This window comes from Debaryomyces fabryi (assembly GCF_001447935.2).
Source record: "Debaryomyces fabryi strain CBS 789 chromosome Unknown contig00006, whole genome shotgun sequence".
Lineage (NCBI taxonomy): Eukaryota > Fungi > Ascomycota > Pichiomycetes > Serinales > Debaryomycetaceae > Debaryomyces > Debaryomyces fabryi.
This window is the reverse complement of record NW_015385432.1, coordinates 139,282-152,864: the sequence shown is the minus strand read 5'-3', so window position 1 is coordinate 152,864 and position 13,583 is coordinate 139,282. Positions and strand designations below refer to the sequence as shown.

The 13,583-nt window shown below is 37.5% G+C and overlaps 6 protein-coding genes across 6 annotated transcripts; 2 read left to right on the top strand and 4 right to left on the bottom strand.

Annotated features, from left to right (window-relative positions):
* Positions 1-178: 178 nt before the first annotated feature.
* IST2 (Ist2p) lies at positions 179-3,190 on the bottom strand (the record flags this gene model as incomplete). Its single annotated transcript, XM_015609393.1, has 1 exon — positions 179-3,190. The coding sequence occupies one exon, from the start codon at positions 3,188-3,190 to the stop codon at positions 179-181; it is 3,012 nt and encodes a 1,003-aa protein (XP_015469853.1).
* A 1,555-nt stretch (positions 3,191-4,745) lies between these two features.
* BBC1 (Bbc1p) lies at positions 4,746-8,141 on the bottom strand (the record flags this gene model as incomplete). Its single annotated transcript, XM_015609392.1, has 1 exon — positions 4,746-8,141. One exon carries the CDS (start codon positions 8,139-8,141, stop codon positions 4,746-4,748), a length of 3,396 nt encoding a protein of 1,131 aa, XP_015469852.1.
* Positions 8,142-8,362: 221 nt separating this feature from the next.
* On the top strand, positions 8,363-9,484 carry SWD2 (WD-repeat containing protein; the record flags this gene model as incomplete). Its single annotated transcript, XM_015609391.1, has 1 exon — positions 8,363-9,484. The coding sequence occupies one exon, from the start codon at positions 8,363-8,365 to the stop codon at positions 9,482-9,484; it is 1,122 nt and encodes a 373-aa protein (XP_015469851.1).
* Positions 9,485-9,607: 123 nt separating this feature from the next.
* Positions 9,608-10,321, top strand: AC631_00560 (uncharacterized protein; the record flags this gene model as incomplete). The annotated part of the gene is made up of 1 exon (XM_015609390.1): positions 9,608-10,321. One exon carries the CDS (start codon positions 9,608-9,610, stop codon positions 10,319-10,321), a length of 714 nt encoding a protein of 237 aa, XP_015469850.1.
* Positions 10,322-10,555: 234 nt separating this feature from the next.
* Positions 10,556-11,857, bottom strand: AC631_00559 (uncharacterized protein; the record flags this gene model as incomplete). The annotated part of the gene is made up of 1 exon (XM_015609389.1): positions 10,556-11,857. One exon carries the CDS (start codon positions 11,855-11,857, stop codon positions 10,556-10,558), a length of 1,302 nt encoding a protein of 433 aa, XP_015469849.1.
* A 332-nt stretch (positions 11,858-12,189) lies between these two features.
* Positions 12,190-13,227, bottom strand: PRY1 (Pry1p; the record flags this gene model as incomplete). The annotated part of the gene is made up of 1 exon (XM_015609388.1): positions 12,190-13,227. One exon carries the CDS (start codon positions 13,225-13,227, stop codon positions 12,190-12,192), a length of 1,038 nt encoding a protein of 345 aa, XP_015469848.1.
* Between the last annotated feature and the right edge of the window lie 356 nt (positions 13,228-13,583).

The following is a 13,583-nucleotide window of genomic DNA, read 5'->3' as shown; positions in this document are numbered from 1 at the left end:
CATTTACAAAACTTATTGCATTTAGCATATATAAAAATTCGTATAATACTTATAGGACATATAAATAACATAATAAGGTAGAAGAAAAAGGCAAGCAAGCAATTATATAATGAATAAATTTCGAGCAAGTAAATCAGACATCAAAACAAGTCGTCGATTATCGAATGCCATTATCTATCTATTTCTTTTTTCTTAATAACTTTTTAAGAGATGTTTTCTTTCTAGTGACGTTACCATTGGAAACATTTTCATCTACCTTCTGAGTAATATCTTTCGCAGTCTTTTGAGCATTCTTTAAAAAGCTGTTCGAATTGGTGGTGGATGATTCGAAAGTGGTATCAGCTTGAGTAGTATCAGCTTGACTGATGTCCGCTTCACTAGTGTCTGCGTCAGCGGATCCGATTTTCGCACCGTTAGTACCACTAGCACCATTAGATTCCAAGTTGTCAGATTGATCACCCTTGACCCCACCGATTTGAGACTGACCGGCTTCAACACTGCCAACTTGAGAAGCATTGTTCACCCCTGCAGTAGTACCTTTTGAGGTTTCCAAATTGGTCTTCTCATTTTCAAGTTCTGAAGGATTAAAGTGTTGATTGCTATCCATCGTTGAATAGGTTGTATTTCCTTTCGAGTCCTTCAACTCTACAATGGAATCGGATTTATCCTTCACTGCTTCTAAAACCTTCTTTTCATCACCAGTGAGGTTTTTTGAATGAGCACCTTTTTCTCTCAAAATTCTTTCCTTTTCTTCCAATAATCTCCTTTTTTCCTCAATTAACTGCTGTTTAGCATCATCAGAAGCACCGACTGAAGATCCGATGGAACGGGAACCAGTACCTCCATTTGCCGCACCAGCACTAGCAGCAACAGCGCCTGCACTAGCGGCACCCGGAACAATGCCACTATCAATACCCGAAGTAGTAGGATTAGACCTGTTGTCTCCAACAACTCTTGAACCAGACACGAACAGATCATTGTTTTGCTTTTGGTAGGAAGTCAGATAATTATTCGAGGAGCCACGAAGAGTTTCAACATTTCCAGAAGTGGTCGCATTTTTACTAGAACTGGTACCGGCAGGCTTTTCACTAAGGTCTTCAGTCTTATCAACCCTGACATTAGCGATTGGAATAGCAACTGCTTCTTTTAAAGCACGTTCAGGACCAAAGTTAGACCATTCACCATCATTACCTGCAACTGCAGTTTGTTCAACCTTACTTGAATAGTAATCATGTCTAATCTTAAGGTCATTTGCACCGAAGTCGTTCTTTCTTTCAACTTCACTCTTGAACAATTTGGAAATCTTAAATAATACAACCCAGAAAACAAAGAACAAATGTTCACTAAGGAACACCAAGAATATTAAAGTTGTACCAGAAATATTGACACTTGCTTTGTCTAACGCAAATTGTCCTAATGTCTTAGGAGGTTGAGTACCATGGTGATAAAAGGCTGTAATAACTGGAGAGATTATAGATCCTATCCAAGTCAAAGCAAATAAAGCGTGATCCCAAGGATGAATGGAATCAACTCTGTGAGGAATTGGTGGCTTAAAATACTTTCCGTTTGACAATTTGAACATATCCAATTTGAAAGTAATTATGTTGAAAATAATGCTAATAATCGGAGCTAATGACCAAACTGGTCCAAAAATAATCAAATAACCGTATTGCAATGTCAAGCCTCTAAAGTCATCATTGACGTTGTATTCAGGTAATTGAGTAGCATTACGTACAATATCTAACCAGGATTTTTCAATTTCTCTATCATCCACCTTGTAATCTGGTTTACCTTGGATTTTAGTTTTAAAAAACTTGATACCTTTCTGTAATACGACTGGTAAAACATATTTCAATACAATTTGAATAACTTGATTCGTCACAATAAAGTAAAAGAATTGAACATTTAATCTTTGTTGATTTATTTTGAAATCTTCAGATCTCTTCAAATTTGTTAAATACTTGTGGTAAAATCTGTCGTGATTCAAATTTTTGGATATCGAATATTGAATATCGCCAATATGTGGTTGAACCAAGTGAGCAAATGGCAAGTAAATAAAAGAAGTAATGATCAATGGACCATAACTAGTCAAAAAATTCAAAACAAATTGCTTAACTATGATAGAATTATCACGGCTGTATTCATTATCGTGATTTTCCCACGCCAATACGTGGTCCGTGACTATTCCATAACCAATAGTTAAGATAGGAACAAAAACAGAAATTAAAATAGTAGGCAACAAGGTCAAAAATGCTTTACCTGGTCCATCATATATCTCGGATAAAAATATTTCGAGAGCAAAACAGCCTAATTGATAGCCAATCAAAATGCCTACAAATAACAACGCAATTGGGATAAAAGCAAGTTGCTTAACAAATCTGATTCCTGAAGTATTACCCTTTTTTTCATATGTTGATTTTTCCTCAAACTTTTCGTTAAGCTTCGCCAAGGCTGAAATGTGCTCTTCAATATAATGAGAGTTTTGTACTCCCCAAAAATTAACCAAGTATTGTTGTCTTCTATTCCAGAAAGTAATAAATAGACAACCCCAGATCAAATTGATAAAGGTATATGTTAACAGGAAAGACTTCTTGGATTTAAAATAAGATACAAGTCCAAAAACAGACAAATATCCTAACCACAAAGTGTAGAATTTCAAAAATTCGAAGTATAATGCAATCTGAACTCCAAATTTCTCCTTTATAGTATTAGTGCTGACATCGCCATTAGTGACGTGGGCTTGAAAGTCTTCAACAAAAGTAGATTGTTTCAATGAATCAGTAATAGGAGTAATACTCTGGACAAAGCTCCAGTCACCTTTTCCCACGGTGATACCAACACCACCTACTGATGATGGAGAAGTCAACACATTCGCAATAATTCTCAATTTTTCAGCTGGAGAGTCGTTTTTAGCGGTGACTCCATATTCGTAATTCTTGATCAAATCCTTCTCTATCTCTTCTGCGTACTTATAAGATGCCAATTTCACGAATACTAATAAATTCGATTGACTGTCACCACTAGGTCTAACCTGGGTGTAGAAGCCATTAGCACTCAACCCATTGACCAATTTTTCAATATTGGCCTTGGATTGTGCCTTCGTAGCCCCCGTTTTTGCATTTTCCACCTCAGACAATACCGATATGACAAAGTCCAGGTTCATTTGTTGAATAGGTGTGTGATTACTCATTTTCAACTTGGTTCCAATGTGCTATCTGAGTTATCTGTTTCTATTAATCCTTTGTACACGTATAAATATTGTAAGTGTTCAGGTTAGTTGGTCGAAGGCTTGCTTGCTATGGTGAAATATGGTCATACACTACTAATTGAATCTACAGAACAATGCAACAATACACCAAATTTTGCATTAGCATATGACATGCGGATATCCTCCTGATAGACACTATTCTTCAGTCGCACTTACAGTAACAGCGCCTACAACCCGCCAGAGCCTTGTGATGTCAATGTAATCTTTCCCTTGCGTACTAGATACATAAAATTATCGCATTATTTACGCTATGATCCATAAATAATACTTATTTCTACAATATCCTAGAAATATCTTTCTATGGAATTTATATTATGTGTTCATATGCGTGTGTTCACATTTGTATGTTCAATAATTGCAATAGTGTTTGATAATTGTTTGATTAAAATGCAAATGTCATAAAAGGTCATACACAATAATTTTGTGTAATTTTTTAGAATTTCTATATAAAGACTGCGTTGCACCCTTGGTTACGCTAACCTCTTATCGCCTACAGCAATAGTTATTCTCAGAAGAATGGTCATTAGTCAACATTTTTTAGCTTTTAAAGCATACATTTAACAGGTATGTTTATGACTAACATCTAGTGTTTTTAGACCAAAGGAAGACAAGAAACTAAGGGATTCTAAAGGGTATTCGCAGTTGTGTGATGATTTTAATTGATACAGAGTTCTACTTCTTATTAGTTACGATTATTTTTATTAATCCGTATTTTGTGATAAGTCCGTATTTGTGTCGATTTATGAGTTAAAAGCGCAAGGTTTTGTTTTCCAGTAAATGTGTTACGGGATTAGTGAAGGCCAAAGTAGTGTTTCCGAAGTAGTGTTTAAGTAAGTGTTTTAGAGTGTGGCAAAGAGATTCCGTGTGTGAATAGCCCCAGTAAATTTTAGAATGTCGATTGAACATCGAAATGTGTTAAGTATGAGAAAGGTCCCTATTTGTTTTGGGTAAGGAAGTGATGCAAGCGTGGCTCACGCCTTTCTTGCATGTTTTAGATCTTGTGTATGATCCAGTTTTTAATCCCTGTTTGTGATCCCAGTGTATGATCCAGTTTTTAATCCCTATTTGTGTTCCAGTTTGTGCCCCTATGTTTTCCTATGTTGTGAATTTATCAGAAGTGTCTCAATTCAGTGTATTATTGGTTGATTTCAATTTCCAGTTGTTTCAACATCATTTTTAATCAGTGTATTCAGTAAAGTTTTTTCATCATAACCTCTGATTTTGAAGTATTTTTATGATCGGCGAGCGCCTACCAGTTTGTTTGAAGAATTTAATTAGTCTGTCTTCTCTAAGGTCAGTATGTTAATCATTTATTTGATTGTGAAATCTTTAGAATTGTTTCCTTTCTTTGGTCTAAGAATCCTAAGTGTGTTAGTCATAAATATATCATTTAAACATAAAGTTTTAAAATACATTTGAATATATGTCATCAACGTATATTTTTCAATTTCTTATCTAACTATGTAGTGCCTATGTATTACCATTCAATGTAATTTCTTCCAACCACTCTGAATACCCTAACTCTGCCACTCTTCATCTCGCTCATTTTATAAGTTTCTTTCTTGATGTGACCAGCATTGTCCAGTTCTATGACCTTGAATTTATCCTTCTTAGGGTCATAGTCAGTAACTATCGCAGAAAATACTTCTCCCTCTCCAACTGTGATTGATTTGTTGCCTGTCAATCCTTTATGAACACTGAACTTACCTTGCTTGATACATAATATATCACCTGGTCTAATTTCTTCAATTCTAGCGATATTGTGATTACTATTATTCCTGTAAATAGTTACACCATATGTCTTATTCCCAATTGGTGATAAAACGTTAGCATCATGTTTTATGAGAGAAGAAAACACCTTTCTGACAATACTTTCATTTAATCTAGTTCCAACCAATGAGCTTGTAATCGAAGTTATCTTATTCCCGAACTCACCGTACGACTTATCTAATAAATCTTTTCTGATAATTGGTATTGGCTTAGTGAAATGGTTAATCAATTTTATAGTAGATCTAGGGTCCTCGCTTTCATATTCTAGCTCAAAAACTAGTTGCGAAAGATCATTAAATAAAATATAATAATCACGGTAATTAATTACCCTATTCCCTCTTTTAGTAATCGAGTTAGAGTCAATTTCGTAGATCAACTCGCTTCCAATCTTAGACTCTAATGATTCCGGCAAGTTTCCCTTCAACCACCAATTCGAATTACCATTGATGTTACCAATCTCATATTCCAATTCACTACAAGCTGCTTCTGCTTGAGTTTGCTCTTGATGCGATTTAGCTGATCTTGATCTGTTTAGACCACCTGTATTAGATAAGTCACTTGAATGACGTTGATGAGAGGGTCCAAATGATGAACTCGTCGGAGTCTTAGTTAGTGGTGCCGGGGACACAACATACGCATCTCCTATATCTGTACTTGCGCGATGCGGACCACGCGAGGTATCGACTGATGGTATTGGTGGAGGGTTGAAGCTAGGATGAGTATTTGGGATAGGAGGAGGAATATCTGGCATTGTAGATGATCTAACAGGGTTTTTCTGGTTGAAGGAAAACTCATTTTCCTCATCATCATAGTTGTAGTCATCAACATTAAACTGCTCATCCGCTGGTGAGACTTCATTGTCTTCATCATCTTCAGGTATTGAATGACCACCGGACGATATATCTTTACTTCCTGGAAGTGGAATGCCTCCAGTAGATGGAATTGGCGGTGGTGGAGCTCTTTGGGGTGATGAAGGAATTGGCGGTGGTGCTGTTCTTTGAGGTGATGAAGGAATTGGAGGTGGCGCCGATCTTTGGGGTGATGATGGTACTGGTGGTGCGGTAGATCTTTCCACACCAGTAGTAGGTATAGGAGGTGGTGCTGGTCTTCCAGATGGATGCCCAGATGGAGGCGGGATTGAACTCTCGGAAGGATGTGAAGATGGAACCTGAGGAGGTTCCTCAAACGTTTGACTAGGGCGTGATGATGGCATTGTTGGAACTGGGTCTGCTCTTTCCAATGGAGTGGACGTTGGAATTGGAGGTGGTGGGGCGCTTTTTGGATTAGATGTAGCATCATCCAACTTACCAGTATGACTTCTTCTCACAGAAGCAATTTCATCTGATTGTACCTTAGGTTTGTCAGATAAGTCCTCATCCGCTTCATAGCCAGTTGGTTCCGCCTCTAAAGTTGATTTCGACAATTTGATATCCTCTTCCGGCAGGAAATTCTTTCTGTCAGTCTCAAATGTATCATCAGTTCCGTTATCTAATCCAGAGACATTTGGTGCAGGTACAAGAGGCGGAAGTGCATTGACTGTTTCTGGATGTATTTGCGCTTGCCCACTTTCTGGAAATCTACTATCAGATTCGGTAAAATCATCTTCCTCTAACATTGACGATGAGTCAGGAATACTTGGCTTCGAAACAGGATGCGGTTTATCAGTCGCATCATCAAATTCTTCATCATAAGATCCAACAGACTTAGGTCTATCAACTGCAGATTCTTTATTTAAGCTTTTAGGTAAAGACTCTGGGTTTGCAAACGGCATAATAGGTATAGCTTGGGGAAGTGGATGATCATTTTCAGCATTTGATCTTGGCATCTCATGGGACCCTGTCTTACCATCATGAGCCGGCTCTTTGGTCTTTTTGGATGGCGCCGCCGCAGGTTGCCCGAAAGGAGCTGCCATACCCATCATTCCGAACATATTTCTACCCCCGGATATTTTAGCCATACGCTCAACAAGTCTTTTTCTGCGCAATTCCTCGTCATCAGATTCTTCCTCTGCTTCATCCTCTTCGTCGGCATCTTCCTCCCTTGGAACTTCAGTTCTTAAGCCTTCCTCGGAGTCATCACCCATGTTAGATTCATGAATAGGAGCAGTGATATCTCGATCTTCAACATCAGGGATATACTCCGTATCATGATGTCTTTCTGCATAAGATCCTCCTGTGGCCATGCTGTCAATAGATTTACGTTTCCCCGGTATGCTATCGACTGATTTCCTTCGATCTCCAGTTGCTACACTATCAATTGACCTTCTGCGATCTTTCGGAATCGTCTCATGTTGCTCTTGGGTTTCTGGGATATGAATTGGGGCCAGTGCTTCAGCTTCTTTTTTCTGTTTCATTCTTTCTTTTTCTTCAGCTGCCTTTTGCTTTCTTTCTTCCTTCTTCTTCACCGCGGCAGCTTCTCTCTCGGCTTCTTCTTGCTGGCGTTTTTGTAATAGCGCTATACGCTCCTTCAAGCTGACTTTTGGCTCTTCTTCTTCGGGTGCCTCATCTTCGCCCTTGCTGGCGGTGGTTCCCTTAACAATTTCATCTTCATTAACAACATCGTGGCGGGCGTGTCCAATGATATTGTAATCGTCTCTTGGTTTGACAGGTGGAACATACGACGACTTTCCCGATGCCAAAAACTGTTTCTTGATGCTGTATGGATCGTTGATCTTTTGGTTAGGAAAAACGCCAGGCATAGATGGCTTAGGCGGACTCTTAGTGGATGCTTCCTGCTGGATACTCTCCTTCTTGGTATCTGGAGATTTCATTGTGTTTCCAGAAGATGCTACTCCTTCATCTTGTACAGCCGCTGAATCATCCAGGGGTTGCTCCTTTGCATTAGCTCCCTTCGCCTCCAATGGCCCAGATCCTCCAGTACTTCCACTTTCAGGCTTTGTATCTCCTAAATCGCTATTATCAACCTCAACAAAGTTCTTAGGGAACATACCGCTCTTCCCGTCGTATGTACCAGAGTACCATTCTTCATCTTCGACTTCTGTCACAGTGATCAACTGCCCCACAGGAAATGATAAATCGTCCTCGTAATCCGATTTATACTCAAATATTGCTTTAACTTTAAATGGTGCCTTATGTTCTGTCATTATCTCGTCCTAATCTGTACCAATTGAGTTAAATTCACACAATCAATATACAATTATAACCCTATCTATTATACAATTTCATTCAATAAGCTCCGCCGGCGCAATAAAGCTATGAGGCGGTTTTGTGTCATTTCGTGTCTTTATTTATATTAACAGAATATTTCAATTGTCTTCATGATATAACTGTTTCATTAGCGCTAATGGATTGATTATATATTAGAATGACAAGTTTGAGCAATGGACACAAATCGTCTTCTAGCTTAACTATTACTGACAAAGTTATAAAATCATTTGAGCCAGTCAAGACATTTAATTATCATAAAGGAGCGAGCATAACTTCATTAGACTTTGATGATTCGGGCCAATACTTAATTTCAGCAGGAATAGATAAGTCAATTCAACTATATGATGTTCATAAGGGTGTACATCATAATGATATACAATCTCAGAAGTATGGGGCACACTTAGCAAGGTTTACGCATTTAGAATTGAACTGTTTATATGCATCGACCCCGGCTGCAGACAAAAGTATCGATAATGCCATTAGATATCTCTCGTTGTCAAATAACCTGTACTTGCGGTATTTCAAGGGGCATAAGGATCAGGTTACTTCGATCGAGGTGCATCCAGTGCTGGATCTTTTTTTGAGTGCAAGTTTGGATCGTACAGTGAAGTTATGGGACTTGCGATCGACATCGCCCGTTGGAAACTTGGATGTAGGACAGCCCACAGCTGTAGCATTTGATCCCAGGGGGGTTGTATTTTGTGTGGGTAAATGCCCTCATCCATCAACAGGAGCGAATGTGGGAAGTATTGCGTTCTATGATATGACCAATTTCGATAAGAAGCCATTTTTAGAGATAGAAATAAAAGTACTTGCAGGACAAACGTGGAATAAACTAGAGTTTTCCAATAATGGAAAGCTTTTGTTAATATCGACGGACTCTTACGAACATTATGTGCTTGATGCATTCCTGGGTCAGTTGTTGACTACTCTACAAGTCGGACCTGATATCTCTCATGAAGAGTACATTGGAGACTGGATGACATTTAAGTATCCTTACTCTGGGTCAGCTTCGTTCTCGCCATGTGGCAAGTTTGTACTTATAGGATCGCCTAATATGAATGTCCTGGCGTTCGACCTTACTAATTTAAAGCATACCGATGGTAATACTCATTCAGTTTCTGATCTCGACAATCCGAAAACTTTACGTCCATTTCAAATTTTACCTACAAACCAAGGCATTCCAAAAATTGTTGCATTTAATCAAAAATTATTAACATTTGCCACTGCAGACTCGGTTGTGTCATTATGGCAGCCCAGATTACCTGATCCTATATAATTCATCTTAATCACAATACATAATTAATATCATTGACTTTTAAAAGTGCGCATTGCAGTACTGATAATCTTTTTTTATATACAATTACTAGTTTATAGTGTTCATGTTATTGTCGATAGAAATATGAAGATAAGGGGATGTTCAATCGAAACATTCAGATTAAAGCATGATACGGTAGTTCAAAATTTTTTATTGAAATCGTCAACGCCAATAAATCTTGTAAATATCAAGGCGCCGATGTCTCAAAGAACAGTGCCAATTCTACCAAATCAGTATATAGTGGACAAAACTGAAACATACCAAGCAGACTTTAGGAACTATAAAGAATTTGGGAGGCGTCGTTATAGTAAAGAATACTATCCAAGCTATATACGAAATATTTTGCCCGAAAATCCTACTGACATTAAAGGTGTTGATCAAGCAGTATACAAACATGTCCATAGAAAGCAAATACTAAAAAAGTTGCCTACTTTATTATCAAGCAAGTTCTTTACATTGAAATTCTTTCCGGAACTGCACCATGTATCGTTGGCCAGAAAGTCTAATATAGCATATACATTCACAAATCGTGGAGGCTTTAATCTTAACGATCCTCTGCTTGCCAAATCATTAACAGAATATAAGGGAAAGTATAAAAAGCTTGCTTTTTTTCAAGAAAAATTATGCCCGCTAGACACAGCCGTCGGTAGGGCGAAATATAGAAAGTTCATAAAGCGATCATTATTCCAATCGTTGCACAAGTTTGTGAAAACATCAAGAGATTTGGATCAAGTAAGAGGCGTGTTTTTTTCAGATTTTCAATTGTTCCAGCTACAGAGAGTGATAAACAACAGATAATGAAAGACCTTGATCTGGCATTGAATATACTATTGAAGCCTGACCTGAAGTATAATCTGCAACTTTTGGGTGTTGTAAAAGAACAAAACAAAGCCTTCAAGAATGGTCAACTTCTCGTTAAAGAAGTGAAAATGTACAATACAATAGGTGCTAAAAATGTTCCAGGCTATTATCCAAAACTTCCATTTATAAATAATCTTAAAAAATTATTATGATATTGTACATAGTTTACATTTATATATTACACCATAACGGAAAAGCTGTTTCGAAACAAAACGAACTATCAGGTTCAATATCAGAATACTCGTACCGAAAAGCGTGTAACCAAATACCTTCTTCATCTACATTGATATCTGAATCGAACAAAGGGCGATTGCAAATATCGCAAGTTTTATTGTACTGGTCTTTCATATCTTTGACCATCTCGGATCTCAACACTACCAATTTATTAACTTTTTCTTGTATCTCCGCTGTTCCAAATTTTGATGCTTTTACAATATCCACTTCTGTTTCGTCATGAACAAGATTATGTGATTTGTGTTCTTGAAATGAAGGGAAATCAAGATAGATATTTTCATACATTTCTAATTCGATTTGGTTTCTCAAACGTTGTATGTGCTGTTTTGTCGAATTATTCTGCGGATTGTACTCGTAATCATTAACTATCGGATGCCCTGCATTTCTTAAATGAATTCTTATTTGATGCATTCTCCCTGTTACAGGTTTGCATAATACGATACTTTGGTTTAGTTCTTGATTATACTGCAACCGTTTAAAAATTGTTGTCGAATTGGTGGGTATATTTCTCGAATTTGATGGCATAATGTACCCACCAGACGTATTCACTAAAAATATTGGACAGTTCATAGCAAACTCATCTTTTGGAAATTCGCCCATTACTCTAGCCACGTATTGTTTCGAAATTCTATCCCTATTGTTATTAATAATATTCAGGTATTTTCTTCCTCCCTCCTGAGTTGTCCCTAATATCAAAATTCCTGAAGTAACTTTGTCCAATCTATGACATGGCCATATATTCTCTAAATTTAAATCATGCTTCACGATCTCGGTGATCGAATTATATCTATAATTACCTTTAGGATGTGTTGGAATCCCTGCAGGTTTATCCACTACAAGTACTTCATCATTTTCAAATACTATGCTAAGGTCTGTTGAACTCTGACTGGTATATTTAGTAGTTTTCTTCACCAATTCAAGGCCTTGCGCAACACTTGGTTCATGAATATGCTTCATATTGTATATTAAATCATGGGATTGTATTTTCCTTTCTACTAGGTTATTCCAACCTTTAATTTCAATTGGTCCTCCTTTCATCCCTTGATTACTCGATATGTATATTATCTTATTGGTAATTTCCTGCTTAGTTACATCCGAGTCTTGACCCAATTCTGTTGTGAACACTTCATGCACGGTCTTACCTATCCATCTTGATTTAACATGCGTCTTATAAGTGAAGTAATAAGGCTTTACCTTTCGTAACCCATTTTCGAAATAATAAATGGTTGAAGTTGACATCAATTTTCCAAACCAGTCATTGAATATTGACTGATTTACTTTTTCAATGCACTCGCAAAAAAATTAAATGATAATTCGAAATATGAATGTATTACTATATATATGGTGATATTTAATACAATACATGTAGGTATAAAATCTCAAAAGCCAAGCGAACGTAAAACCAAACAACTAACTTAAATAATGGTATTTGAAATAGAGAATTGAAGAATAACCAGGAAAGTGCCGATCTTTTTGAAGTCAGACAATTATTTTAATAAATAACAACAAAAATTAATGTTATAAAGAAGGATCGATATTCTTGCTCGATCCATCAGTAAGAGTTTCTAAGTTTAGCTTGATAAAACATTTTGCTTTTCTTGACCAATGACATTTCCAGCAGGGTCATAGGAACAAATGATGTATAAACCCCAGTTTTCAGCAGAACAATCCTTGTAAGCGCAACCGACTTTAGTTGTGTCTTTCCAGACTACTTGAGTGAAATGATTGTACTCATTTGCAGTTGAGTAATCATAAGTTTCACCTTCATCGTACCAGGCCTTAACAGCGGATGGACCATCCTTATATCCACAGGCAAGGTTTTCACCAAACTGACCGTGTGTATGGGTCAAAACACCAGAACAATCATAATTGTTTGCAACTTTTTGTGCGTAGTTATAGGCGTCAGTATCCCAGGATAATGGTTGTGCCAGGTGTTTTGCTCTATCGGTATTATGGGCATCTAAAATGTCTTTAGCAAAGGACTCATCAAGACTTGGTGAGTCATAAATTTGATCATAAATGCCAGATGAAGATTCCGAAGTAGAGGTACTTGATGAACCGGAGGATGAAACGGTTGATGTTGATAAGGTAGATGGTGAATAGGTGGAAGAACTACCTGAGTCCGACCCTGAACCTGAACCTGAACTTGAGCCTGAACCTGAACCTGAACCTAAGCCACCCAAAAGTTCATCTAAAAAGCTACCTGAAGATCCCGTAGAAGTACTAGCAGCACGAGTAGATGATGTGGAAGCTGGTGCACTTGTAGATGTACTTGAGGCTCCACTTGAAGATCCAAACATTTTACTGAGCCATTGCTTCATCTTCCCACTTCCACCCGAGAGTAAAGAGTCCAAATTAAACTTGCTTGTCGAGCTGCTGCTCGAACCTGAACTAGTTCCAGTAGCTGCCGTAGCAACTGATGCAGCAGCTGTGGTAGAAACAGCAGCGACTGTAGCCTGTGTGGCCTCTTGATCATAAATTGACCCATCCGTGTTGATAACTTGAGTTGCAGTTTGCCACACGGTTAAAATTTGTGGTGCTGGTGCAGCAGCGACCATATTAGTAGCGGATATAATCGCCAAAGCCGTTGATAATGTAGATGCTTTCATATTTGTATTCAAATGCAATAATTTATTTTATATTAGACGACAGAATAGTGAACATTTTAAACAAAATTTTCGCTTGACTAGAAATTCCTACGTTAAATATGGATTTCATTACGACATCTCCCCACAATGCAAATGATTCAGATGTTTATCCTTCTCATCTCAAGCCTCTACGGAATTTACTGATTTAGTACATTAACTGAGCTGCAAAATCTTCTTTCTCGGTGAAGAAGCCTAACCAAACGCATGAAGAGGAGATCGCACTTTAATTTCATCCTAAATAGGAAATAAATTTAATTCCAATTAATACCCAAATCGGTAAGTCGCACTAATTAGGAAATGTAATTGTAAACATATGC